This window comes from Prunus mume, linkage group LG7, assembly GCF_029339155.1.
Source record: "Prunus mume cultivar Tortuosa linkage group LG7, ASM2933915v1, whole genome shotgun sequence".
NCBI lineage: Eukaryota > Viridiplantae > Streptophyta > Magnoliopsida > Rosales > Rosaceae > Prunus > Prunus mume.
Genome location: NC_142704.1, coordinates 12,563,008 through 12,590,239, shown reverse-complemented (window position 1 = coordinate 12,590,239; position 27,232 = coordinate 12,563,008). Strand labels below are relative to the sequence as shown.

The 27,232-nt window shown below is 37.2% G+C and overlaps 3 protein-coding genes, 2 long non-coding RNA genes and 1 pseudogene across 9 annotated transcripts; 3 read left to right on the top strand and 3 right to left on the bottom strand.

Annotated features, from left to right (window-relative positions):
• Positions 1 to 5,073: 5,073 nt before the first annotated feature.
• Positions 5,074 to 10,008, top strand: LOC103323472 (uncharacterized). The gene is made up of 6 exons (XM_089042073.1): positions 5,074 to 6,130; positions 6,303 to 6,379; positions 7,755 to 7,800; positions 7,907 to 8,060; positions 8,790 to 8,850; positions 9,588 to 10,008. Exons 1-6 carry the CDS (start codon positions 5,482 to 5,484, stop codon positions 9,870 to 9,872), a joined length of 1,272 nt encoding a protein of 423 aa, XP_088898199.1. The 5' UTR covers positions 5,074 to 5,481; the 3' UTR covers positions 9,873 to 10,008.
• A 5,384-nt stretch (positions 10,009 to 15,392) lies between these two features.
• Positions 15,393 to 18,207, bottom strand: LOC148915511 (uncharacterized). The gene is made up of 3 exons (XM_089041931.1): positions 18,118 to 18,207; positions 16,328 to 16,394; positions 15,393 to 16,270 (listed from the first exon to the last, which is right to left on the bottom strand). The coding sequence occupies exons 1-3, from the start codon at positions 18,205 to 18,207 to the stop codon at positions 15,393 to 15,395; spliced, it is 1,035 nt and encodes a 344-aa protein (XP_088898057.1).
• LOC103323468 (uncharacterized) lies at positions 17,827 to 27,211 on the top strand. 4 transcript variants are annotated; one of them, XM_089042077.1, is made up of 3 exons: positions 17,827 to 18,734; positions 26,296 to 26,371; positions 26,715 to 27,211. In XM_089042077.1, the coding sequence occupies exons 1-3, from the start codon at positions 18,256 to 18,258 to the stop codon at positions 27,042 to 27,044; spliced, it is 885 nt and encodes a 294-aa protein (XP_088898203.1). In that variant the 5' UTR covers positions 17,827 to 18,255; the 3' UTR covers positions 27,045 to 27,211. The 4 variants fall into 4 exon arrangements, with proteins under 4 accessions (XP_088898203.1, XP_088898202.1, XP_008223686.2 ...); XM_089042076.1 differs by having other exon boundaries at positions 17,829 to 18,734; positions 26,296 to 26,377; XM_008225464.3 differs by lacking the exon at positions 17,827 to 18,734 and adding an exon at positions 25,455 to 25,903.
• Positions 18,870 to 19,956, bottom strand: LOC148915510 (uncharacterized). The gene is made up of 2 exons (XR_016122359.1): positions 19,913 to 19,956; positions 18,870 to 19,542 (listed from the first exon to the last, which is right to left on the bottom strand). It is a non-coding gene; the product is annotated as an uncharacterized LOC148915510 (long non-coding RNA).
• LOC103323470 (arabinosyltransferase XEG113-like) lies at positions 20,699 to 23,683 on the top strand (annotated as a pseudogene). Its single transcript, XR_016122357.1, has 6 exons — positions 20,699 to 21,059; positions 21,951 to 22,247; positions 22,400 to 22,605; positions 22,721 to 22,826; positions 23,154 to 23,410; positions 23,606 to 23,683. The product of XR_016122357.1 is annotated as an arabinosyltransferase XEG113-like (transcript).
• LOC148915509 (uncharacterized) lies at positions 21,667 to 26,845 on the bottom strand. Its single transcript, XR_016122358.1, has 3 exons — positions 26,707 to 26,845; positions 24,660 to 26,339; positions 21,667 to 23,926 (listed from the first exon to the last, which is right to left on the bottom strand). It is a non-coding gene; the product is annotated as an uncharacterized LOC148915509 (long non-coding RNA).
• Positions 27,212 to 27,232: the final 21 nt, after the last annotated feature.

Here is a 27,232-nt window from a genome sequence, read left to right as displayed (position 1 = left end):
CCATAATCTATCATAAATGATTTTTCATCAGTTGATTTTATTATCTTCTTACCAATCAGACAAAAGAAGGGTTAAATTTTTGAAAGTTCTTTAATGCCCCTGAGAAATAAATGTACTAAAACAGATGATTCTTTAATATACGAGGGCAAAATGGTAAATACAAAATAATGAAATAAAATTTGAAGGAAATTTTTTGTATTTTCATTGCCCCTTATTCTTGTGGAGCCGCAAAGCCATGAAATTTCCTCAAAACCATTTAACGTTCCAGTGCGTAACCAATACGAGAAAAAACAACCCAAAGCAAACGAGGCGGAAGCAACCAAATCAACGGAGTTCAAATGTTAGAATTAAACATGGAAATCGAGAAAAATCAAACTCGAATGGATAAGAAAATGGAGAAAAAGAAGCTACCTCGCAACAGCAGACAGAGGGGCGTTGAAACCATGGTGGAGAAAGCAAATAAGAGAGAGATTTAGAAAAGAGAAGCTCGCTCAAACTGGAGACGAAAGCAAAGGAGGCGGAGGGAGAGATATTAAATTTGGGTACTTGAAAATTGATGCGGGAGAAATCAGAAACATGCAAGAATCAAATCAAAATGTAATACTTTTGATTTCCAAATCGCGAGAACGGATTCTCCAGAGGTTGAGCTTTCAAAGCGGGATCGTTTCCAACGCGTTCCGCGCAAAGTCCTTCTTCTTCTATTAAGCGAATGAACAATCTATCAAACTTCAACAATTTTTTTTGCGCGACAATGATTTCCCCACGTCCGTATTGTCTTTATTCGTATAAACGGATTGTGCGCGACACTCCTTTTTTAGTTATAAAAAAGGAGTGTAAGTATAAAATAGGAGAAAAAAAAGTGGGGAAATCACCACTCTTTTTTTTATATATATTTTTTTAACGACATTGCTTTGGTAAACCTGTCACATTAGTCCTATTCACTATCAACCACTTGAAACTTAGGCCCTGTTTGTTTGACCGGAATAAAACAGTTGGAATAGGAATGTACTCCATTTCCTCACTATCTTGGAGTTATTTTCTTTTCTAATTTTAGTACGGCCAATTAATGAAAGGGCATTTGCAGTGATTTTACATTCCAAGTAGTTCCATGGCATAGAAATACCACCCTCTCTGTATTTCCAGTCCGGCTCTTAAGTGGAATTGACTCCAGTCAACTTAGGTAAATTCTTCCTTAGTTAGGTTTCATTCCAAAACTAGACAAACATCATATATGGATGGAATGGAGATGCTGGTTTTAATGAATTAAATTACAATATTAACCTGATCATCGAGAATTAATTTAATAGGCATGCATGTTCCCCTCTCAATTTTATTTTGATGCTCATAGAGCTAGAGTCAGTCAAAGGCAGGCATGGTTTTTGTATGATTGATTGCTTCTATAGTAAGACCAATAAAACTCTAAGGACTACCTTTCTAGTCTTATTGATTGGCTCCTCAACGTTTTACCTCTTTAAAAGAGAAGAGTAATTTGGCAATAAGATGTAGAGGAGTTTGTGTTTTTCTAAAATCTAATATGAAGAGTGGTGGTTGTGTGTATAGATGTATTAGGGTTAAATATTAAGTTGGATGACTTTTTTTGTCTTTTTCACAATAATAAAACTTAACAACTTAAAGATTTAAGTATTAGATGAACAAAGAAAAGTGCAGAGTTTAAATAGAAAAACTATTCTACCTTTTCGTATGCACGACGACTGTAAACAAGAACTCAAAATATTTCAACTATTGAATCTTAGACATTTCCAATTGAAGGGGAAGGAAGGAACATCGGAAAAAAAAAAAACAAGTGGAGTGAGACCTTGGTCAAACTAAATGAGGAACGTATAATTGTAGATGGCATGTATAGATCCAAACATTTAGAAAGGCAGAGTGGGTTCACTGGGAATAATCTATTGTAGTCAAGGAAGAAATTGATTATTGTGAAGGATACACCGTATTGGTATTGCTCTGTTTCTCATGTGTTTTTCTGGATTTGTAAATATTTGTGGGTTTATAGGGAGAGATAAGAACTACTTCAGACGAAAACTTACATGTAATCCAACTAATAACACAATAACATGTGGAAAAGTTATTCTACGTGTCATTGCGTTATTGATCGAGAATAGCAAAAAATGATATCCTTGTTACATGAGTTTCACATGGTTTTCAAAGTGAACTTCTCAGATAAAGGGTGTTCTCAGAGTCAGAGGGTGGAGTGAGAACTTGACTCATACCTTGGAATGCGTTTTACTTGGGAAAACTTCATGGACAAATTTTTAAAATGGGTAATTGCAACCCGGTTTTAGTATAAATTGAAAGTTGATGTAAACCATTCGATTAGCTATTAAAGGAGCCCCCACACTTGAAAAAAAAAAAAAAAAAGTTTAGGAGGAGAGTGGCTACTCTCACCACCAATGCTAGGGCTGACCTGTAACTTGAGCCGGAAGGACTTACGCGTGGCACTCAACTACCAACTGCCACTAGCATGAATTTATATAGGAAATTACCTATCGAGCACCAATGAGGACTGCTGGCCTGGCAATGTGACCCGAACACTAATGGGGCTACAGGCAACTGGTTTCTATCTTACTTTCTAAAAAACAAAGGCCACAAATCAATATAAACATCCAATTTGGAGATTTTTTTTATCCCTCATTTCTCATTCTCAATATATACATCCAATTTGGAGCTAGCCCAGATACATGTGTATTCATGTTTTGATTGTAGGTTTGCAGGTTTTGGATAGGGATATGAATTCATCTTCTTCTTCTTCTTCTCTTCCTTTTGCTGCCTCCTTCAAGAAAGGTATGATGTGTTTCTTAGTTTCAGAGGTGAGGACACACTAAATACTTTTAGCCTATATACCGTTTTGCTTATTGGTTTGGTCATAAGGATAAGGCTCTAGAATCTGTCCGCTAAAATAATCAGTCCGTTTGGCCCGGCGTCTTTCGCTTGTGGAAAGCGTAGTCTGAGTCAACAGTTCTCATATGAACCTGGGGCGGGTCCCATATAGGGGTTGCTGCTTGGAGAGGCCCACTCGGTCTTAGGACACGTACAACCATATGGTTCTCTTCGGACCGGGGCTGACCGGTTGACCCCGTCCACTGGAATGGACCAAATCTTGTGTTTTTTATATATTATATAGATACTAGATCCAAGAATAAAATGCTACGCAAGAAAACAAAAATTATAATTAATATAAATACTAAAATTGAAATAATGGTCCATGCATCAGTCTTGCCCCTTGACTTTGCTTTGTTCCTTTTGTCATTTTTCCCTTATTAAAAGAGACAGTGTTATAATGGTTTTATGTGGTGAAAATCATGGGCATCGCTTTAGAATTTGAAAATCAAATGAGTGAAGATTATTGCAAAAGATTTCTTTCATGTAAAATAGGCAAGTGTATGTTTGGCTTCTTTTATAGCGTGTAAACTGCTAAAATCGACGTCTAGAAAAATACCAACAATAAAGAAAAACTTTTAAGACGACAATTTATCACACTCGCGTGCTTAAAATATAAAACTGTTGAAATAAATACAATTGTGAAAAAATATTTACAACACTTTGTAAGTCACGCATACGCGCGTGATTAAAAAAAGGGCTTCTTAGATATAGGTCCATTTTCATTTAGATACAATGCATGCAGGACACTAATTGGACTCTCTTCAATTGCAGTCCTCCCAATCAATTGTATGGCCACATAAGCAAACCTTGTAGCCACCATATTCGAGACATTTACAATAATGACATTGGTCGAAAATGGCAAGTACATGCAAATACCACTTTTAAATATCAGTTTTCTCCTACAATCAAGCTTATGACATTCAATTTAAATGATGATTTCATGGCTCACAAATTAAAAACCTATTTAATTCAAATTTCAGCTATATACATATGGAAACTATATTTTTTAGAATTCTATATTCGTAGGTTTATTAAATTGGTAGCATATACCTACTTTTTAGCTATAAATTTATATATTGAGTTTTTCAAAATTCTTGGATGGAATTTTTTTGTCAAAATGTTAATTTTTTAATATACCTAATATGGAGGTATAACTTTTTATTATTTTATTTTTTTTAAACATATGTGTTTTACCTGGCATTGAGGTGCATCCAATATGTGTTTTACCTAGTACTGAGGTGCATCAAATATGTACCATACCTATTAGATAGGTATATCAAGTTCAATGGTTAGTAGGGTATTGTACCTGTAGCATAGGAATTTGCACAAATCAAGCACAAGAAAAAAGTGATGGTTTGACATTTACATTCAAAATGTAATTATTCCTTTAATTTCATGATCAAATCTAATCATTAATGGCCTATAAATCCTCATCTTACCTGTTAGACAATAGGGATATAATAGGAACAAAAAATTTAAATACAAATCATAGAGTTAGATGTCAAAAATAGAATGTAATCTACATGGCAAACTAGTCAAATGACTTGTACCAACAAACAATAATTCGAGGACTAGACCCAACTATTGGTTGGATTTTTGCACCTCTACCAACTTTTCTATTAAAAAAATAATGATCATAATATTAACTTGGTAATCCTCGCTATAGGCTCCATTAGAAATTTAGCCAGTCAAGTAAACCTTTTCCCTTCTCTACTAATTAGATCTAATGGAGTCTGTTGACCAGTGTTTGTGCTGATTATTTAGATGTCACTACCTGATTGAAAACCTATAAGGATTACTAGAAATGTCATTTAAATTTTCTGAAAATGGGTGCTGAATTAGATGATATGACCCTTATTTCTTTCATTCTTAATCTCAGGTGCAACCAAACCGTGTGTAAACTTTATGTTCCATTTTAGGAAACTTCCTTGATGGGTCACAGATCCTTTTTCTTTTGTTTTGAAAATGGTAGTGATAGACAAAGATTATATTAAAAGCAGTAAATAATTAGTTTGTCACACTAAATCGTTTGTTTGTCAGTCTTAGTTAACTCTCTGTAACTAATCTTATGCAGCTTTATTTGACAGCTTATCGTTGCATTTTTAATATAAAGCTTGTATAAACCGTGTGGAAGATATCATTATAAAGTAAATGAAAATAAACCGTGTGGGCCACCTGGGAAGAGCTTTTCCACCACACTGCGATTTTCCAAGAAGCTCTCTCCTTTCCATTAATTGCCTTTACTAGAACCTCTTCTCCACTAATCCCATAACACTATAGCATCTTCTTCTCATTGTTTTCAGTTTAGGAGGGATGGAAATCAGATAATTAAAGAAAGAAAGCAGAGGATCCATCTTGGAAAGTTCCTTTCTTTTTCTATTGAAATTCCTCTGTTTTCTCAGTAACCACAGAGAGGTATTTATGTCTCTCAAAGACAAGCACTTGCTTATTAGCTGTGGAAATTGAGAGAGCAACAACTGGTTTCCTGGTTTGCAAATACTCGTCGTGGAGATCAGTCTTCTTTTGAGCCATCTTTAACACCTAGTAGTAATCTTTACAGACCCTCCTTGAGTTTCAGGGATGAGGACTACTTCAGAATCAGCAGAGTGGATATTTTTAGCTACCATCCTTGGCCTAGAGATGTTGTCAGCTGCTTGTGATCAGGCTTCCTCCCCGAGAAAACCCCACTATGCCCTATCTGGTATGCTGTTGGCTATTGCAGCTGTGCTCATTTCCATCTGGGAGCTAATTTACAAAGGTAAAAGGGAAGGAGTTGTGTTGAGGAGATGGGGAATGCTCTGGTGGTTTTATCATCCACCACCTCCTCGACATACGCCTTTTGGTACTCTTCCTGACATTTATGGACTAGTTGCTGGCATCTCACAGTGCATTTGCTCTATAATTCAGTATGTTTACTGCCTTCGGCATGCTGATAATCCTATCAAAGCATCCATTTTGCCTGCCATATTTCTCATATGTTTAGGTGGTTCAAAACTAGGTAAGAACCAAAGGAACGCCAATACCACTGATAACAACATCTTGAGAAAGCCTTCGGATAGTAATTCCTCTACCCCTACCTCTACCATTACTAGCACTTCAAGTTCAAGCCCGCTATTTCAGGCTCAAGGGGGTCTTCTTCGATCCAGGTTGAGAGCCCCTCGGATGCGCTGGACTACCTCTCTACACAATCGCTTTGTTCATGCTGTTGAGCTTTTGGGTGGCCATGAAAGTGAGAACTAGTCCTTGCTTTCATCTTTAATTATCCTTTGTGTATACGTTGTGTTCAACAACTTACAGTTAAAAACAAGAAGAAAATGGTAAAGTACTTGTTATGATTTTTTATCCTGTTAAATCCTTTTCTTTTTCTGTTAAATTAATAATGTTATGGGTTTATACATTAGGGGCTACACCAAAGTCAGTTCTTGAGCTTATGGATGTCAAAGATCTCACCTTGGCCCATGTCAGATCTCATTTACAGGTGATCTAATCAATCAATTAACACTAACTAGTTTTCCTAACCACATCATCATTTCTTTAATTAAATGTGTGTTCTTCTTGTACCTTTGACTATTATACGCTTGTTTGGCTTTTCATCTTAATGCGGCTGTTGAAGTTGAAACACTAATATTACGTACTAATGAAGCTTAAGTACAGATGCAGTGTACAAAATTTGCAATTTTTACAGCCTACATTAGTTAACATTGTATAGGTGTTTAAATGGTATAGCGTTTGACTGGCTCCTGTCCTTTGTCCCAAACCACCATCCTCCCCAGCGCAACCACACCCCGCCCTTCTCTCTCTCTCTCTCTCTCTCGGTCAAAAGGACATTGCTTCGGGTTAAAATAAGATAAAATTCTTATGCAGTTAAAGTTAATTGACGGAAGGGTGTGACTGTCTGTTACAAATGAAACCTGTTCAGTTTGACTAGAATTCTCCCTAGAATATTGCACATCATTCATACTAGCCCCTTGGCACATGCTTGCCAATTGGTTTTCTTTTTTATTATTTTATTTTATTTTTAGAATTAAGAAAAAATAACATGGGTAGTTATGTTCTATAAAAGTATGACATATTATTTGATTTTGTTTTTAATTTTAATTTTTTTAAATATAAAAATGTGAATTTACCATATTATCCACATTTAATTAATAATTTCAATTATTAATGTTTGAATTAATCAAGGGCATTTTTTGGTATTTTGAATGTTTTCACCATTTTCTGTCTTTTGCTTTATATATAGATAAAGGTTTGAACTATTTATTTATATACCAACTCTTAGCATTCCTATATAATTTAATCTTTATAAACAAACCCATAAAATGACAATTGACACTATTGAACTTAGTTTTGATTATTAAATTACTTTAATGTCCTGTTGAGTGTTTTGAGGTTAGACTTATTTTAAAAAATCGATGGTAGTTTTATAATTTATAGGAAGTTCAAAGCCTCTTTATTATGTTGTAAATGAGCTTTGTGTGTGTTTCTAAAGTCCATTTAATGTAGATTTTTTATATATATAATTTAGGCCCATATATTGGGTATAATAGTGAATCTTCCAAAATATTTATGTACTTGCACTGTATTTTGACAAGTCTAGAACCAAAAGAAATCATAAATTTTTTGTAATCTCTCGCTCTCTCGCTCTCTCACTCTATTTTTTTTATTTTTTATTTAATTTAATTTTTTATTTTTATGAACTGGGGGAGAGGGTGTAAAACCCCAAGAAACAACTGGTCAAATTATGATTGTAATGCCAATGCTCTATTATCCATTCTAATATGCATAAATTATGATTGTAATGCCAATGCTCTATTATCCATTCTAATATGCATCAAAATTATTAATGTGTGCAGATGTATCGGACGGTGAAAACCGCCGATAGAGCAGCGGCCTTTTCAGGTTAATAATGCCCTCTACTTTTTCCAGTTTTTTATTTCTTAATTTATTTCAAAAACAATTTTGAAACATGTGCAATACGACACAACTTTATGATTTTATTGTACAGGACAATCTGATGTCCATGAAAATGCATCATCTGTGGATGCCACTGAAGACATAATTTTTTATCTTCAGAACCCAAGAAGGTCTGGTGATCAGCTCTTATCAGCGCAGACTATTCATGTTCAAGATAACAAGGACTCGTGGGAAAATTCTTCAAGGTAAACACGAATTAAACTGTGTTGAAAAACAACAATTAGTGACTAATTAAAACAATTATATAAATAGAATTTATATACAGTAATGTCCTAATGCAATGTCCTAAATACAGTAAGGATTCAATTATCTGTATTCTAAGCCCTAGCACTCGGACTTAGAATCTGGCGAAAATAATTTTAAATCTTAAAGTGCCCAAGTGCCCAAGGCCCATCTTTTTTACCATTAAATATTATATAATTTTATATAATATTCAAAGCCCAAGTAGATTTTGAAGCCCAAATTGCTTCTACTTGGCTCACTTCCATTACTAAGCGTGAGACTTCCACACTTATAAAGACCTCATTCTTTCTACTTTCTACCAATGTGGGACTAAGGTTCTTGAATTTCATTTAAACTTCCAACAAACTGCTCATTTGTTGCTTAATTAATTTGCATATTAAATCTTTTTGCAGCTTTTTAGTCTTAGATAATACGAAAGGAAGGCTTTAAACTTCTTTATTTATTTAGTTTTGGAAGTAGACGAGATGGAAATTCTAAGAAATAATTAAGGGGGATTTTAATGGAATTCTACTTTTTTTTCAATCAGCACAAAATGTAAAGACTAAAGTGCGAGCAGATGGAGAGAGAGTGGCTAATTAAGCTAGCTTTATTTTCTCTGATTGCTTTTTCATCTGTATGCATTGCTTCCATTCCACTAATAGAAAATATTCTCTCAAAATCTTGGTTTGTAGCACGGGAGAAACTTCGCTGCATGCAATCGGGGCAAATATACAATCTCTTGATGATCAGGAGGTAGTGGTACCAATTTAATTACGATTTAAAGTAAATTATTTCGAAAACATACACACACACACACACACATATATATATATATATATAAACACATATATAATCTTGAAATATTAATTAAAAAGTTGTCATTCGTATATATATCATGGGAATAAGTGAACAAAATAAAGGAAATCATGTTTCCATCTTTCTCTAGATAGTATGGTGAAATTTACCCTTTTATTTATTCATCATATTTGTGTGTGTATATATATATATATATATAGAGGGTATACATAGGGTATGCATATCTTTTGTTTTGGGAGGACATGATGTATCCAAAAGGCTAAAGTTACCCATATGAAGGCCTACGTGATGAAGATGATGAAGTCCCATATATATCACGGAATGTCAATTTGGAGCTCACTTTGGGAAGGCCACATTGGGATTGAATACAATAAAGAAAAATTAAAAATTAGGTATTAGACATAACAACTAATTAAGATTTGACACACAGAGTATTTCTGTTTGAGTTTTAATATCTATGAATGAAATTTTGTTTTGAAATAGGCCAAAGAGGAGGCCTAGATGTGAAATATTTTTCTTCTTAAAAACCATTGACTGTTAATATAAATATTGAGTAACTGACAAAATACCACAAAAACAAAGTTGATGAAGTAGTTTATGAATGAGGCTCCCTCCTTTGAGGGTCAAGGTTTGAGTCTCTTCATGCACACTAAATTTCTTAAATTTTTTTTAAGGCTGAGGGCAACATAGGGCAGTGGGAGCAGCAGCGACTGCAGCAAGCAGGAGCCAGAGCAACAGAGGGTGCAGCAACTGCAGAAGCAGGAGCGGGTGTAGAAGCTACAGAAGTAGGAGTGAGAGCAGTAGCGGCAGCAGCAGCTGCAAAAGCAGGAGCGGGAGCTGCAGCGGCTGCAGCAGCTGTTGCTGTTGAGGAAGCAGGTGCAGGAGCTACCGCAGCTGCAGAAGTGGCAGCCAGAGCAGCAACGGCTGCAGAAGCAGAAATGAAATCTTCCTACTATTAATTGAATCTATTAATCACTTTTAATTCATTATTATATTATGTCTCTGAATGGATGGGTGCTCCCATGGGGATGAGAATCAGGTACTGACTGAAGAAATCAAAAGAAAAATAGAATTCGGATCTTCTGCTTTGATTTTCTCTGATAGGATCTACTTGACTTCCACTCCCCACATGCCACATCATTTAAATTTCAATCCAAAGGATTTAAAGTTGACGCATCACCTTTAAAACAAAAACTCAAAATTTTCCATAATTAAAAAAAAAAAAAAAAAGATTTCCAAATTAAAACATCAAATTTGTTTAAATATGTCAGAGAACTACATTTGTCACATAGTGGCATGTAACGAAGAATTGACATTGAACATAACAAATTTAATATTTCCATCACATAATGGCATTTTTCATCAATTGCTTTTATTATCTTCTTACCAATCAGACAAAAGAAGGGTTAAATTTTTGAAAGTTCCTTAATGCTCTTGAGAAATAAGTGTACTAAAAGATATGATTCTTCAATATACGAGGGCAAAATAGTAAACGCCAAACATTGAAATAAAATTTGAAGGACGAGTATATTCACCTACCAAATACAAGATAGAATAATCAACGTTTTAATTAGTCAATTATTTCATAATCAACTGTTCAATCAATTATGTTAGAATCTTCCCTTCTCATAAGGAAATAGCTTTGTCTCCTCCTTTATTTCTCTCATTCTTTACTCTCTTCTTTGCCTTAGAGAAAGTTTGGTTCGGTTTAATGTGAATCTGTTATCCGTGGCAAAAAAGCAAAATAGAGGAACCAAATCTAATCATTTCCAAAACCCAATAAACCGCGATGAAAACTTGAGGAGCTGATGCATAAAATAATAATAATAATAATACTAATCAAACAACACGTTAAATTATACCCCAAAATTAATATTAACTTGGTCATCCTTGCTATGGTCTAAATTAGAAATTTAGCCTTCCTCCCCTATTTAAATTTCTGATGCAGTCTGTTGACCAGTGTTTGTGCTGATTATTTAGATGTCACTACCCTGGTTGAAAACCTATAAGGATTACTAGAAATGTCAGTTAAATTTTCTGATTGAAATTGATTATGATCTTCTATTCGCCATTCTTGAGCATGATTAGTTGCAAAGGGGGTTGTCCTAGAGGGTATGGATTCTGGAAGTGCCTTTCCTTGTCATTTATAATTTCAGCCCCTATTTTGGGTGTTTTAGTGAAACTCCCAAAAATCAGTGTGCTGCATGCAAATGCTTCATCTTCTCTAATTCATGTGTTTTTGTTACTGAGGAAACCACATAAAAGAAAGAACAAGTGTCATGAAGCAAACCCCAAGGACAATACGAATTTTACAATCTAACCACAAGGATTGTGTGCATAATTTTATTTTTATTTTCTTTCTCTATCCTATCTGTGGACCCTTTGTTATAATCATTTAAAAGGTTTTCATTTTAGATAAAGCTGAAATGCAAAATATACTGGAAAAAGGTTTGCCGAGAGAAAAAGAGGCAGTAAGAAGAGGATGTCAGTTATATTGTTTTCCCTACAGCTACCTCAGAACAGTCGATTTTCTCTTTTTTGCTTTTGTTTTACGTCTTTTTCTTTCATCCATACCCTCCTTAGGTTATGTAGGTTTATGTGGGTTTTAAATTTGAGGGCATATGTGTCTATTTAGGTAAGTTTTTTGCTATATTTGAAATTTTTTACAAAAACTGACATTTTTGAAATTAAGGGTCAAGTTTTGGCTATTTTTTTAAATTCTCACAATAAGATGCACACAATTCCTTCCCAAAATTAAATCTATACAGCACTGGTTCGCTATAGGCAATTAAAAAAACAGCTTAATTGGTACACAGAAGGTGATATACAAACACAATTGATACATGTATAAAAACAAAAAACCTAATTGCACAAGACTTGGAAAGAGCCTCAAATGCACAAGACTCAGCCTCAGCCTTTACAATGAAACTCTCCCAGAAGGCCCAATTGCCCAAAGCCATGAAATTTCCTCAAAACCATTTTAACCTTCCAGTGCATACCCAACAAGAGAAAAAACAACCCAAAACAAAACTTCAACGAAACCCAATATTTGTGACTAATTATATTGACATATTCTGTTAGAACCTAGTGCAACGACAAAGAACTTTACAGAAACAAAACACGATAACTCACAAATGCAGGGAGAACTTCTTTTAATTAATAAAGGAACCAACACAGCTATATATAATTGCCTTACATCAAACAGGAAGGGAAATAACAACCCACGACTTTACAGCCCTAGAGTCGTGGTACATGACTAAGTCTAAACAGAAAATAACTTGTCCCTTAAGAGTAGGGATTATTATGCATGACTTCAAACCACTACAATCCTAGAAGCAAGGAAACCCAAACTCTATCAGCTAGAGAATCCTAACAATTTAACATCCTCCCTTCAACCGAATGCTATCAACATTCAGTTTATCCCTGGATATTCGCAGACACCCATAAGACCACGCATCTTCACGAACACCTCGAGCTTTAGTGGCTTTGTCAGAATATCTGCAATTTGCTCATGTGTAGAACACTGCACCAATTCAACAACTTCATCTTTGATGAGATTTCGAAGAAAGTGAAAACGCACATCAATATGTTTGCTACGACCATGCATGACTGGATTCTTTGACAGTTTAATGGCTGAGATGTTATCACAGTGAACCATCGTTGGTTTGCATTGACCATGATTAAGCTGCTCCAAGATCCTCCTTAGCCACACAACTTGGCAAGCACTAAACGCAGCAGCGATGAACTCTGCTTCAGTAGTTGAAAGGGTGACTACTTGGTCATTTCTTTGAAGACCAAGAAACCTGCACTTGAGCTCAGAATAAAAGCATAACCAGAGGTGCTCTTCCTGTCGTTTTGATCACCAGCGTAGTCTCTATCTGTGTAGCCAACAAGTTCCTTAGTTCCTCCCTTCTTGTAAAACAATCCAAAACTGACTGTACCCTTCACATACCTTAACACTCTCTTTGCTGCTTGCAAATGAGTTTCAGTGGGTCGTTCCATGTATCTACTAATTAAACTTACTACAAACATCAAATCGGGCCGAGTCGCAGTCAAATACCTCCCACAATCTGTTTGTAAAATGTCCCATCAATCCTTACTCCATTTTCATCCCTAGTAAGTTTAATGCCAGGAACTATTGGATTGAGCACTGGATTGCACTGGTACATATTGAATCTCTCCAAAACCTCTTGAGCATACTTCCGTTGACTGATGAATATACCATCCACCTTTTGCGAAACTTCAATTTCAAGAAAATATCTCATCTTACCAAGATCAGTCATGTCAAATTCAACCATCATGGATTTCTTAAAGTGTTCAAACATAGTCTCATCATTACCAGTGAATATAAGATCATCAATATAAAGGCACACAATCAAAAGTTTACCTCCATCTGCCGTTTTTATGAACAAAGTGTGCTCATAAGGGCACTTCTCAAAGCCTTCTCGATCAAAATAGGTCTCTATTCGACTGTACCAAGCTCGGGGAGCTTGTTTAAGTCCGTACAAAGCCTTCTTCAGTCGATATACCTTATATTCCTCTCCCTTTTGTTCATAACCTGGTGGTTGATCCACGAACACTTCTTCATCTATCTTTCCATGGAGAAACGCAGATTTGACGTCTAGCTGGTAGATAATCCAGCTGTTCTGGGCAGCAAGAAAGATGACCATTCGAATAGTATCCAAACGAGCTACTGGTGCAAACACCTTGGCATAATCCACTCCATACCGTTGGCTGTACCCTTTCGCGACGATGAGCCTTGTATTTGTCCACTTCCCCATGTTCATTGAGTTTTGTTTTAAAAACCCATTTTACTCCAATTGTCTTCACTCCAGATGGCAACTCGGTGAGTTCCCATGTATCATTCTTCACAATAGCTTCGATTTCAGCGTCCATGGCATGTCTCAATTTGCTACTCTTCACTGCATCCTCGTATGTCAAAGGGTCACGATCAGAGAATAAGGCTAGATGAGCCATATCGACATTTTCTTCATCAGAGAGGCCCTGCCCACTTTCATAATCTTGCATCCACCCTGGTGGTCTTCGAACTCGTTCTCCATGAAGAGGACTGCCATCACTTGAAGACTCTCCCCCTTCGAGACTTTGAACAGACCCTATGTTTTCAAGTTCATTTTCAGGAGTGATGTTTGTTGTAGTTTCCTCCCCAAAGCTTGCATTGGTACCTGTATTTTCATTTTCCTCCCATTCCAAATCAGCCAAAATAGTTTCCTTGTGACTGTCATCCCAGTTCCACCTTTGGTCTTCTTCAAAGACCACATCTCGACTCACAATTATTTTTTGAGAAATAGGATCAAATAATCTGTAAGCCTTGGATTCTTCACTTACCCCAAGTAATATGCATTTCAGACTTTTGGCATCAAGCTTTACTCTCTTGCTATCAGGTACATGAACATGGGAGACGATCCAAAAACCCTAAAGTGATTGATCAAGGCTTGAACCCACCTGTGCTTCTTCGTGTCTTGCTTCTCACAGCAAGTGTCGGGCTTCTATTCAAGACATGCACTGTCCAATTCACTGTGCCAAAAATTCTTTGGGATTTGTTTCTCGACAAAGATGCGCACCATATTCATGATAGTGCGATTCTTTCTCTCTTTTCGTTGAGGTGTGTATGCAAATTGCCTTTGAATGCCATTCTCATCACAGTATGGGTGAACTCTTGTGATGTGAACTCTCCCCTACGATCAGTTCGAAGTCTCTTTATGAATGCACCGGTTTCTTTCTCAACTTTAGTTTTGTAGGATTTAAAGGTAGCAAACGCTTCTGATTTTTCAACCAAAAAATAAGCCCAAGTTTTTCTGCTAAAATCATCAATAAAGGTAATGAAATACCTTTTTTTGCTATTCGAGATTGGATTTATTGGCCCACATATGTCTGCATGCACTAACTGAAGAACTCCAGATGCCCTCCATGTGCTTTCCCTTGGAAAAGGATCGCGATGTTGTTTTCCTATCAAGCAGTCTTCGCAGATCTTTAACGGAGCTTTCAACTGAGGCAATCCATCCACCATATTCTTTTGTTGGATCACCTTGAAACCATTCCAACTGAGATGACCATAACGGCAATGCCAGAGTTGAGTTTGATCTATGGTCATAGAGGAGAAACAGTTTTCCTCCTTTGGTGGACAGCGACCAAGCACAGTGAACATTCTATTGCATGCCATCTCGGTTTCCATGATTAAACCTTTTTCAGGATGATAAATCTTGCACTTTCTGTGTTGCATGAGCACTGTAAGACCCTTCTCTTGCAATTGACCAATGCTTAGTAAATTGTTAGTCAACGCTGGCACAAAGAAAACTTCAGTAATCACCTGCATGATCCCATTTATCTCTATTCGAATGTTGCCCTTCCCTTGCACAGTGAGACTCATATCATTGCCCAGCTTCATTTTTTCTCTGAAATTATTATCAAATTGTGAAAATAACTCTCTTTTCCCACACATGTGATTACTACACCCAGAATCAAGAAACCACAAGTGTACACCCAGAATCAAGAAACCACAAGTGATCTCTTCCAGCCTGGATGCCATCCACATACGCCATTAAAAGCATCTCTTCACCGGTCTCGGCAAAGTTCACCTTTGTATCTCTTGCTCTTTTGGGACATTCCCATTGAAAATGACCCAACTCATGACAGTTATAACACTCTAGGGTAGATTTATCAAACCTACCCCTACCTCTTCCTCTTCCTCGAAAAGAACCACCACATCTTCCTCCTGGTTGTCCGTGAGTGATCTGAAGGGCTTGTTCATCCACAGTGTGACGGCTGATCCGTTGTTCATGCACCAAAAGACTGCTTTGAAGCTCATCTATGGATAAAATATCCAAATCATTTGATTCCTCGATCGAGCATACAACATAGTCATACTTAGGAGTCATGGATCTCAAGATCTTCTCGATGATCACCACATCCTCCATCCTTTCACCGTGAATTCTCATCTTATTGGCTATGATGAGAGTTCTTCCAAAGTAGTCATTCACCGATTCCCCAGCTTTCATGTGCAGCACTTCAAACTCCTTGCGAAGAGCTTGGAGTTGTGCACATTTAACTCGTCCCTTGGTACTTCGCTTCAAAGAATCCCAGATATCCTTTGCTGTGTCTTTTTTTAATATCGTCTCCAAAATGGATCGATCAATGGCTTGGAACAGATAGTTCTTAGTCTTCAGGTCCTTCAACTTTTGATCCTCAATCACCTTCTTCTGTCCATCAGAAGATCTGCCCCTTCCGCTGCTGCAGAGATCCCAGTTTCTACCAAACTCCAATACTCCTTTGAACGCAGAAAATTCTCCATAAGCATGCTCCAATGATCGTAGTGTCCATCGAACCGTGGGATAGCAGGCTGCACAAAGTTGCTCTCGCTTGTCATGTTATTTCTTCACGTTGATGTCTGTGGTACAGCGGTTGGTCGTGCCCGTGATGGAGCTCTGATACCAGATGTTAGAACCAAGTGCAACGACAAAGAACTTTACAGAAACAAAACACGATAACTCACAAATGCAGGGAGAACTTCTTTTAATTAATAAAGGAACCAACACAGCTATATATAATAGCCTTACATCAAACAGGAAGGGAAATAACAACCCACGACTTTACAGTCCTAGAGTCGTGGTACATGACTAAGTCTAAACAGAAAATAACTTGTCCCTTAAGAGTAGGGATTATTATGCATGACTTCAAACCACTACAATCCTAGAAGCAAGGAAACCCAAACTCTATCAGCTAGAGAATCCTAACAATTTAACGTATTCCACGTCAAAAAGGAAGAAAATTTCAGATCAGAAGAGAAAAAAAAAAGAAACAGAGAACTGAAGAAAGCGAGAATAAGAAAACACAGGTCGTCTTGTGCGGTTTTTGAATTGTGAAAACTTAATAGAAATGCCCACATCAACCAATGAGTTAGATTCAGAAAAAAGTTTTAGAAAGTAAACCGTGAAGCAGCCAAATCAACGGAGTTCAAATGTTGGAATCAAACATGGAAATCGAGAAAAATAAAACTCGAATGGATAAGAAAATGGAGAAGAAAAAAAAAAGCTACCTAGCAACTAGGAGAGAGATTCAGAAAAGAGTAGAGACGAAAAGCAAAGGAGGCTGGGAGAGAAAAGCCCACGTCGAAGCCAGCCCACCAAACAGGCCTTAAGGGATTGAGAATGGGAGTAGGAAAGGCAATGAAATGGAATTAAACAAAGAATAGAATCGAGTACATAGTTTGGTTGGGAATTAGGATGGAATGGAATTAGTTCCACTGTTTGCTTTTGCATTTGTAATCGGATGTAATAAACTGTAAAATAAAAGTAAATAGGAAAAAGTAGTTCTCTTTTTGAGAATATTTAAGTTTCCCCAACTGTTAAATTTTTGTTTTCTTCTAAAAACAGTTTCTGGGAAATATCTTCTGTTATGTAGATTGTACTTTAAAAAAATGGTCATCTAGAACTAATTTGCAAGAAAAACAAGACTCTAGTGGAACCAACTACAATATGACCAAGATAGATGGACGCATTCGCGGCTCCCGTTTGGCCCGGCATCTTTCGCTCGTGGAAAGCGTAGTTTGAGTCAACAGTTCTCATATGAACTTGGGGAGGGGCCCACTCGGTCTTAGGACACATACCACCGTATGGTTCTATTCGGACCAGGGCTGACCGGTTGACCCCGTCCATTGGAATGGACCCAATCTTGTGTTTTTTTATTATATAGATACCAGATCCAAGAATAAAATGCTAAGCAAGAAAACAAAAATTATAATTAATATAAATACTAAAATAAAATAATGGTAGTGATAGACAAAGATGATATTAAAAGCAGTAAATAATTAGTTTGTTACACTAAATCGTTTGTTTGTTAGTCTCTATAACTAATCTTATACAGCTGTATTTGAGAGCTCATCGTTGCATTTTAATGTAAAGTAAATGAATATAAAAAAATTGAGAGAGTGAAGTTCATAGCACCACACTGCGATTTTCCAAGAAGCTCTCTCCTTTCCATTATTGCCTTTACTAGAACCTCTTCTCCACTAATCCCATAACACTATAGCATCTTCTTCTCATTGTTTTCAGTTTAGGCGGGTGGAAATCAGATAATTAAAGAAAGAAAGCAGAGGATCCATCTTGGAAAGTTCCTTTCTTTTTCTATTGAAATTCCTCTGTTTTCTCAGTAACCAACCAGAGGTATTTATGTCTCAAAGAAAAGCACTGGCTTATTAGCTGTGGAAATTGAGAGAGCAACAACTGGTTTCCTGGTTTGCAAATACTCGTCGTGGAGATCAGTCTTCTTCTGACCCATCTTTAACACCTAGTAGTAATCTTTACATACCCTCCTTGAGTTCCAGGGATGAAGGCTACTTCAGAATCAGCAGAGTGGATATTTTTAGCCACTAACCTTGGCCTAGAGATCTTGTCAGCTGCTTGTGATCAGGCTTCCTCCCCAAGAAGACCCCACTATGCACTATTTGGGATGCTGTTGGCTATTGCAGCTGTGCTCATTTCCATTGGGGAGCTAATTTACAGAGGTAAAAGGGAAAGAGTTGTGTTGAGGAGATGGGGAATGCTCTGTTGGTTTTATCATCCACCACCTCATCGACATATGCCTTTTGGTACTCTTCCTGACATTTTTGGACTAGTTTCTGGCATCTTACAGTGCATATGCTCTTTGGTTCAGTATGTTTACTGCCTTCGGCATGATGATAGTCCTTTCAAAGTATCCCTTTTGCCTGCCATATATCTTATATGTTTAGGTGGTTCAAGACTAAGTAATAAGCGAATGAACGCCAATACCACTGATAACATGGACTCGTGTGAAAATTCTTCAAGGTAAACCCGAATTTCACTGCTCACCTTAATTAATTTGCATATTAAATCTTTTTGCAGCTTTTTAGTCTGAGATAATACAAAGGGAAGGCTTCTTCTTCTTTATTTATTTATTTTTAGAAGGAGACGAAATGGAAATTTTAAGAAATAATTAAGGGAGATTTTATTGGATATCATATCACATGGGAATTCTACTTTATTTCAATAAGCACAAAATGTAAAGACTAAAGTGCGAGTGGATAGAGAGAGAGTGGCTAATTAAGCTAGCTCGCTATCTTTAATAAACAAGACAGTCGTAAAAGATTGCTTTCTTTTCTCTGTTTGCTTTTTTTATCTGTATGAATGGCTTTCATTCCACTGATAGCAAAATATTATTCTCTCAATGTGTTGGTTTGTAGCACGGAAGAAACTTCGTTGCGTCCAATCCCAGTGTATTATGTGTTTACACCACTTAGAAGACGGACTTCTTCTCTCCACTTGGAGGAGGATCCGGGTCTCAGAGCTAGACCCTAGGGCCGGGGACTCTCTCCTAGATCCCTGTCCTGGGCATCTCACTTGTCATCTTTATATTCGGGTCCAACCCCATGTACAAATGTAATCATACACCATTATAATGAGAGAATACTTCTCCGTGGACGTAGTCCATTCATTAAGGGTGAACCACGTATATCTTGTCTTCTTTACATTTATCGCTTGCCCAAGTCTTTACACACATGCTTAAGGTCCTCACCTTCATTCATCATCCATCATACCTCATCACTAAGTTGGACTCAATCTGGGCCTAACCAATTTGAGCAACAACATTATGCACCTACAAATATACCATTTCTCGATAATCAGGAGGAAGAGGTACTAATTTAATTACGATTTAAAGTAAATTATTTCCAAAACATTCAAACATACATACATATATATATATACACACACGCACATATATTACCTTGAAATATTAATTTAAAAGTTGTCATTTCTATATATATATATATAAATATAATGGGAATAATTGAACAAAATAAAGGAAATAATTTTATTTAAAAAAAACAAACCATTAACTGTTAATATAAATATTGTGTAACTGATAAAATACCACAAAAACAAGGTTGGTGAAGTGGTTTGTAAACGAGGCTTTCCTCCTTTGAGGGTTAAGGTTTGAGTCTCTTCATGCATACTAAATTTCTTACCTTTTTAGGTTGAGGGCAACATAGAGCAGCACTTGCTGGAGAAGGCAATGAGTTGGACCGGTTGCAGCAGCAGCAGCAGTGGGAGCGAGAGCGGGAGTTAGAGCGGGAGCAAGAGCAAGACCGGGAGTGGGAGCAAGCTGCGGCAGGTGGGAGCAGAGGAGTGAGAGCGGAGCGGGAGCTGGAGCGGGAGCGGAGCGGCGGAGCGGCTCCGGCCGCCCTACAACTACACCGGAGCAAATGAGCCTGGACCGTTGCATCAGCGGGAGCGGGAGCGGCGGAGCGAAAGCCTTAGCGGCAGCGAGAGCAGCTGGAGACTAAGCTAAAATAGGATCCATAATTTATGGGTTTTATGATCCATAATCTATCATAAATGTTTTTTCATCGTTTGCTTTTATTATCTTCTTACCAATTAGACAAAAGAAGGGTTAAATGTTTGAAAGTTCCTTAATGCCCTTGAGAAATAAATGTACTAAAAGATAGGATTCTTCACACGAGGGCAAAATAATAAACGTCAAATATTGAAATAAAATTTGAAGGACGAGTACATTCACCAACCAAATACAAGATAGAATAATCAACATTTTAATTAGTCAATTATTTCATAATCAACTGTTCCATCAATTATGTCAGAATCTTCCCTTCGCATATGGAAAATTTTAAATTAAAAAAAATAATAACTTTTTTGCCACGGATAACAGATTCACATTAAACCAAACCTTCTCTTATTACTGGTAAAAAATTAGGCAAATAGAGTAAAGAATGAGAGAAATAAAGGAGACAAACATAGAGACTCAGTCAGGAGTTGACCTTTACCAATTGGGAGCCTGAGAGCTGAGAGAGAAACAAGTGGAATAAACCTCTCAGATTCAGATTGGTTCCATTTGGATTTAGGGTTTTCTTTCTTCTTCTTCCCCAGAAGAAAGAAGAAAGAAGATGATGTTAATGGCTTGGGTAGGAAAATCAAACAAGCAAACAAATCCCAAAAGCGAAACAATGGGGTGGAGGAATGCGTTTGACAATGCGAAGCCAGTGTTCGTGACTATATACGCCACTGTAATAATTGGGATCATCTTCTCGTCTTTGTATGTGATATCGGCCATTTACTCTGGCAAGTCTGCTGCAGATTCCACCACCTCCTGGCTTTCCCGTCAGTTTCTCTCTCTCTCTCTCTCTGCTTTTTCCTTTTGGGTTTCCTAGCCCATTGATTTGGTTATTATTTCTTACGCTTATCCTTCAATTTCTATCACTTTCATCACATATTGGAAATGGGTTTTTGAGATTTTAGTTGCCCCGTTGAATAATTCAACGCTTATGTGCTTAGCACTGGAAATTGTATTTTCATTGTCTTTTATTCTTGTGGAGTCGCAGACTCGCAATGGTGCTCTTGTTTATACAGGATCCATTTCACTCTTCCCGCCACATCTTTAACTAATGACAACTACTAACTTATATCGCTAAGTGATTTAACTGATTCGACTGTGACAGCATAAGCTCATTTAGAAACTAAACTCAACTTTGCTCTTGTCCTGTGATCAAACGTCTGACTTTTGGTGCTTTAGTTTAGTTTTTTTGTATTTTTTCTTGGGTTGAAAAAAGTGGATCAACTTTGTGGTTCTCGTTTGTTGTTACACACCAAAAGTTTCAAGCTTTAAACGTTGTGGCACCTTTGTATATCATTTCTTCATATTTTCATTTCCTCATATTAGCATTCTGGAGTTTGCATAAGAGTTGATTGAGCTATTGGCAGACCCTAATATGAAATGGGATTTGGGTATCTGCCCCAAATTTTGTATATATATATATAATATTTTCACTTTATTAATGATTACACTGCATGCGGTTCCTACATAGTAAAGTAGTCAATTTAATTTTCCATGGTGCCATCGGTAATATTGTAGAACTCAAGCCATTTGCATCTTGTCAATGCACCCTTTCTTGCAATATTTGGTGTTCATTCAGTAAGCTTTCTGTCTATGATTTCAGTCGTCTCCCTCTCCCTTCATGTCTTTAATTTTTGTGAATTCACAAATTGCTACAGATGTAGGTTCTCCTCCTGTAGAGCAAGCACCCAATGTTTCTCAACCAGCAATAGTTCAAGCAGTTCCCACACCTTCCCTAGAGCCTTGAAGCATGTCAACAAGACCCATTTGGGAAGCTCCTCTACACACAAAGAAAATGCCAGCCTTGAAGAAATTTAGACTGAGCAAAGAACTGGTTCAGGAAAGAGTAAAGGATAATGTCATTATTGTGACCTTTGGGAACTATGCATTCATGGATTTTATCCTGACTTGGGTTAAACACTTGACTGATCTGGGGCTTTCTAACCTTCTCATTGGTAAGCTACCCTGCATTTCTGGGTTGTGCACATTTATGTCTTTTTGGCCTTTCCAATTTCTTTACATATCTATTCCATTTCCTTGTAAGGAAACATATGTTTTTGTATTTCTATTTATGTCTGCACTTATGAGTTTGAAATTGATGGCTTAGGTGCAATGGACACCAAACTGTTGGAGGCTTTGTACTGGAAAGGTGTTCCAGTATTTGATATGGGCAGCCATATGAGCACAATAGATGTTGGATGGGGATCACCAACATTCCACAAGATGGGGAGAGGAAAAGTTATACTGATAGACTCAATCCTCCCTTATGGCTATGAGCTCTTGATGTGCGATACCGACATGGTTTGGTTAAAGGTAGTTTTTCAGCTAGAACTTTAATTCTTAATATTTTTTGGTCAAGAATGCTAACTTGTTTAGTTTGTTTCGTCTGACGATTATGAGTTATCATATTTCTTTTTTCGTGGAACAGGACCCACTTCCATATCTTGCTCGCTATCCTGAAGCAGATGTCTTGACTTCCAGTGATCAAGTTGTACCAACAGTCACTGATGACAGGTTGGACATTTGGCAACAAGGTGAAGATTTTGTGTAAAAATACTTCTTTTTTCATCTCCAATATCCTATACGTGCATAAAATGTTTGCAGCTATTCCATGTGCTGGATCTCTGTATCTGGTGACATGAATTTGTGTCCAGCCACAAATTATAACTATGCTAATACTTTGGAAGGGGTCTACCCCTTGGGGATACTATTATAGGATCCGTAACTTTCCCTGTTTCTGTGGATACCTTCATTACTTTTCTTCAATTTTGACTCCAGCGTAGTCTCTGTTGTTACCCTTGTTGATTGTTTATGTTAAAGTTATTGCTTTGGTTATTTTGCTGATTTCTTCCCTCTAACAGTTGGTGCTGCCTACAATATTGGAATTTTCCACCGGCGGCCAACAGATGCTGCTAAAAGATTGGCTAAGGAATGGAAAGATATGCTTCTAGCTGATGAAAATATATGGGATCAGAATGGGTTTAATGATCTCGTAAGGAAGCAGTTAGGACCACCTGTTGATGGAGAGAGTGGACTTGTGTATGCTTTTGATGGAAATCTGAAGCTGGGAGTTTTGCCTGCAAGCATATTTTGTAGCGGGCATGCATATTTTGTCCAGGTAGGGTTGTATAGTTTTTCTTTGGTAGTTTGGACATTGTATCTTCATAGTTAATCTCGGCATGGATCTATAGTTTTCTTCCATCTTTTCCTCAATTGCACCCTCAAACTTAGGTTTCTTGCATGAACTTAGTCCATATAAGCTATAAAAGGTTGTGTATCGCACGTCCTAAGCTTTTTAATGGTTTAATGGCAGGCCATGTATCAGCAATTGAGAAACTAAACTAAACTTTATTCTTGTCCTGTGATCAAACGTATGACTTTTGGTGCTTTAGTTTTTTTGTATTTTTTCTTGGGTTGAAAAAAGTGGATCAACTTTGTGGTTCTTGTTTGTTGTTACACACCAAAAGTTTCAAGCTTCAAACATGGTGGCACCTTTGTATATCATTTCTTCATATTTTCATTTCCTCATATTAGCATTCTGGAGTTTGCATAAGAGTTGATTGAGTTATTGGCAGACCCCAATATGAAAGTAAAAAAAAAAAGGCCAGAGATTATCCATTCATATGTTGTTGTACTGCATCAAAGAACACAACTTATCCAAAAATAATAGAAATAAAGAAGCATGAATGTTTAAAGATGGTGATCATGATTCATGACAACAAATTAAGTTAAGAGTAAAAGGTTTAATACCAACTGCATCAAACTCATATATGGTTACTGCAAAATTAGTGACTCAGCAGACCAATAAAGTAAACCAAGGCTAGATAATGAAAATTAGCAAGTCTATTAACATGTTGGATAGAATTTTATCAGGTAACTCAGATGAAGCATGGACATTCATATCATTAAGGCTAGATAATAGGAATTAGCAATGATCTGAATGAACTCAATGGAGCTACCAGCACATTCCCAACAATCAGATGCATACAATTCCTTCCCAAAATTAAATCTATACGGCACTGATTCACTATAGGCAATTAAAAAACAGCTTAATTGGTACACAGAAGGTGATATACAAACACAATTGATGCATATATAAAAGCAAAAGACCCAAATGCACAAGACTTGGAAAACCAACAAACCCCGTCATAATCCACAGCCAAATCAGACGTGCATTTGAGAAAATAGAGGAACCAAATCTAATCATTTCCAAAACCAATAAACCGCGATGAAAAACTTGAGGAGTTGATGCACAAAATAATAATAATACTAATCAAACAACACCTTAAATTATACCCCAAAATTAAACCTGAGAAATAAAATGTTGATTTAAAAAATCTGCAACTAAAAGAAGATTAGACGATTACCTGGGGTCAGTGAAGCTCTGAGGCTTATAAGAAGCAGAATTGAAATTAGAAAATGAGAAGAACTAGGAGAGTGAACGGCACCACGGGACAGAGAAGGGTGGAGAACAGAAAATTATACACGCACCCATTGATATATTCAGTGCACCCATAAAATTCTGAAAAACCCAACTTTACAGTGGACTGAAAAGCCGGCCAGCCATGGCGGCACCACAAATCGAAACCTGTTGGTCAAAACACTCTTCTTCTGTTCCTGTGTCTCTCTAAATTGGGCTCCACAAAGATGAATTACAGCTCTCTGAATTTTCATATGGGACCACAAGCTTTGCTTTCTTCTGTGGAAAAGGAGGGGACCGTGTGGACCACCTGGGAAAGTGAAAGATAAACCGTGTGGGCCACCTGGGAAGAGCTTTTACACCACACTGCGATTTTCCAAGAAGCTCTCTCCTTTCCGTTATTGCCTTTTCTAAAACCTCCTCCACTAATCCCATAACACTATAGCATCTTCTTCTCATTGTTTTCAGTTTGGGCGGGATGGAAATCAGATAATTAAAGAAAAAAAGCAGAGGATCCGTCTTGGAAAGTTCCTTTCTTTTTCTATGTAAATTCCTCCGTTTTCTCAGTAACCAAACAGAGGTATTTATGTCTTAAAGAAAGCACTTGCTTATTAGCTGTGGAAATTGAGAGAGCAACAACTGGTTTCCTGGTTTGCAAATACTCGTCGTGGAGATCAGTCTTCTTCTGACCCATCTTTAACACCTAGTAGTAATCTTAACAGACCCTCCTTGAGTTCTAGGGATGAGGGCTACTTCAGAATCAGCAGAGTGGATATTTTTAGCCACTAACGTTGGCTTAGAGATGTTGTCAGCTGCTTGTGATCAGGCTTCCTCCCCAAGAAGACCCCACTTTGCACTATTTGGTATGCTGTTGGCTATTGCAGCTGTGTTCATTTCCATCGGGGAGCTAATTTACAGAGGTAAAAGGGAAAGAGTTGTGTTGAGGAGATGCGGAATGCTCTGGTGGTTTTATCATCCACCACCTTCTCAACATACGCCTTTTGGTACGCTTCCTGACATTTATGGACTAGTTGCTGGCATCTCACAGTGCATTTGCTCTATAGTTCAGTATGGTTACTGCCTTCGGCATGCTGATAGTCCTTTCAAAGCATCCCTTTTGCCTGCCATATTTCTTATCTGTTTAGTTGGTTCAAGACTAAGTAATAACCGGATGAACGCCAATACTTCAAGGTAAACACGAATTAAACTGCTCATCTGCTGCTTAATTAATTTGCATATTAAATCTTTTTGCAGCTTTTTAGTCTGAGATAATACAAAAAGAAGGCCTCTTCTTCTTTATTTATTTATTTATTTATTTTTGGAAGGAGTTGGAAATTTTAAGAAATAATTAAGGGAGATTTTATTGGATATCATACCACTTTATTTCAATAAGCACAAAATGTAAAGACTAAAGTGCGAGCGGATAGAGAGAGAGAGAGAGTGGCTAATTAAGCTAGCTCTCTATCTTTAATAATCAAGATAGTCGTAAAAGATTGCTTTCTTTTCTCTGTTTACTTTTTCATCTGTATGCATGGCTTCCATTCCATTGATAGAAAATATTCTCTCAATCTGTTGGTTTGTAGCACGGAAGAAACTTCGTTGCATCCAATCCCGGAGTATTATGCACCTACAAATATACCATTTCTCGATAATCAGGAGGTAGAGGTACTAATTTAATTACGATTTAAAGTAAATTATTTCCAAAATATTCATACATACATACGTACATACATATATATATATACACGCACATATATAACCTTGAAATATTAATTTAAAAGTTGTCATTTGTATATATATCATGAGAATAACTGAACAAAATAAAGGAAATAATTTTCTTTAAAAACAAACAAACAAACCATTGATTGTTAATATAAATATTGCGTAACTGATAAAATACCACAAAAACAAGGTTGCTGAAGTTGTTTGTGAATGAAGCTTTCGTCCTTTGAGGGTCAAGGTTTGAGTTTCTTCATGCACACTAAATTTCTTACCTTTTTAGGTTGAGGGCAACATAGAGCAGCAGGAGCAGGAGCAGGAGCGGGAGCAGGAGCTAGAGCGCCTGTTGCAGTCGTTGGAGCAGTTGCGGCGGGAGCGGGAGCGGCTGCTGCAGCGGGAGCTGGACCCGCAGGAGCTGCATTTGCGGCAGCAGCGGGTGCAGGAGTGGGAGCAGGAGCGGGTGCTGCGTGGGGAGCGTCAGCGGGAGCAGCTACGGCAGTGGTGGGAGCAGCAGAAGCTGCGGCTACAATCGAAGCTGGACCCGCTGGAGCGAGAGCAGCTGCGGCGGGTGCTGCAGCGACTGCAGGAGCAGCTGGAGACTAAGCTAAAATAGGATCCATAATTTATGGGTTTTATGATCCATAATCTATCATAAATGCTTTTTCATCAGTTGCTTTTATTATCTTCTTACCTCTTACCAATCAGACAAAAGGAGGGTTTAAATGTTTGAAAGTTCCTTAATGCCCTGAGAAATAAATGTACTAAAAGATAGATTCTTCACACGAGGGCAAAATAGTAAAC

What these genes read in the sequence shown, in the direction of transcription:
- LOC103323472 (XM_089042073.1), top strand. Translation starts at nt 5,482, where the DNA reads ATGAGGACTACTTCAGAATCAGCAGAGTGGATATTTTTAGCTACCATC. An exon ending in GCTTTTGGGTGGCCATGAAA is followed by an intron (nt 6,131 to 6,302) that starts GTGAGAACTAGT and finishes TTTATACATTAG; the next exon opens with GGGCTACACCAAAGTCAGTT. An exon ending in AATCTCTTGATGATCAGGAG is followed by an intron (nt 8,851 to 9,587) that starts GTAGTGGTACCA and finishes ATTTTTTTTAAG; the next exon opens with GCTGAGGGCAACATAGGGCA.
- LOC148915511 (XM_089041931.1), bottom strand. Translation starts at nt 18,207, where the DNA reads ATGGGTCAGAAGAAGACTGATCTCCACGACGAGTATTTGCAAACCAGG. An exon ending in TTTCCACAGCTAATAAGCCA is followed by an intron (nt 16,395 to 18,117) that starts GTGCTTTTCTTT and finishes GTTTCTGTAAAG; the next exon opens with TTCTTTGTCGTTGCACTTGG. An exon ending in CACGGGCACGACCAACCGCT is followed by an intron (nt 16,271 to 16,327) that starts GTACCACAGACA and finishes AACTTTGTGCAG; the next exon opens with CCTGCTATCCCACGGTTCGA.
- LOC103323468 (XM_089042076.1), top strand. Translation starts at nt 18,256, where the DNA reads ATGAAGGCTACTTCAGAATCAGCAGAGTGGATATTTTTAGCCACTAAC. An exon ending in TCGTGTGAAAATTCTTCAAG is followed by an intron (nt 18,735 to 26,295) that starts GTAAACCCGAAT and finishes GTTGGTTTGTAG; the next exon opens with CACGGAAGAAACTTCGTTGC. An exon ending in TCGATAATCAGGAGGTAGAG is followed by an intron (nt 26,378 to 26,714) that starts GTACTAATTTAA and finishes TTACCTTTTTAG; the next exon opens with GTTGAGGGCAACATAGAGCA.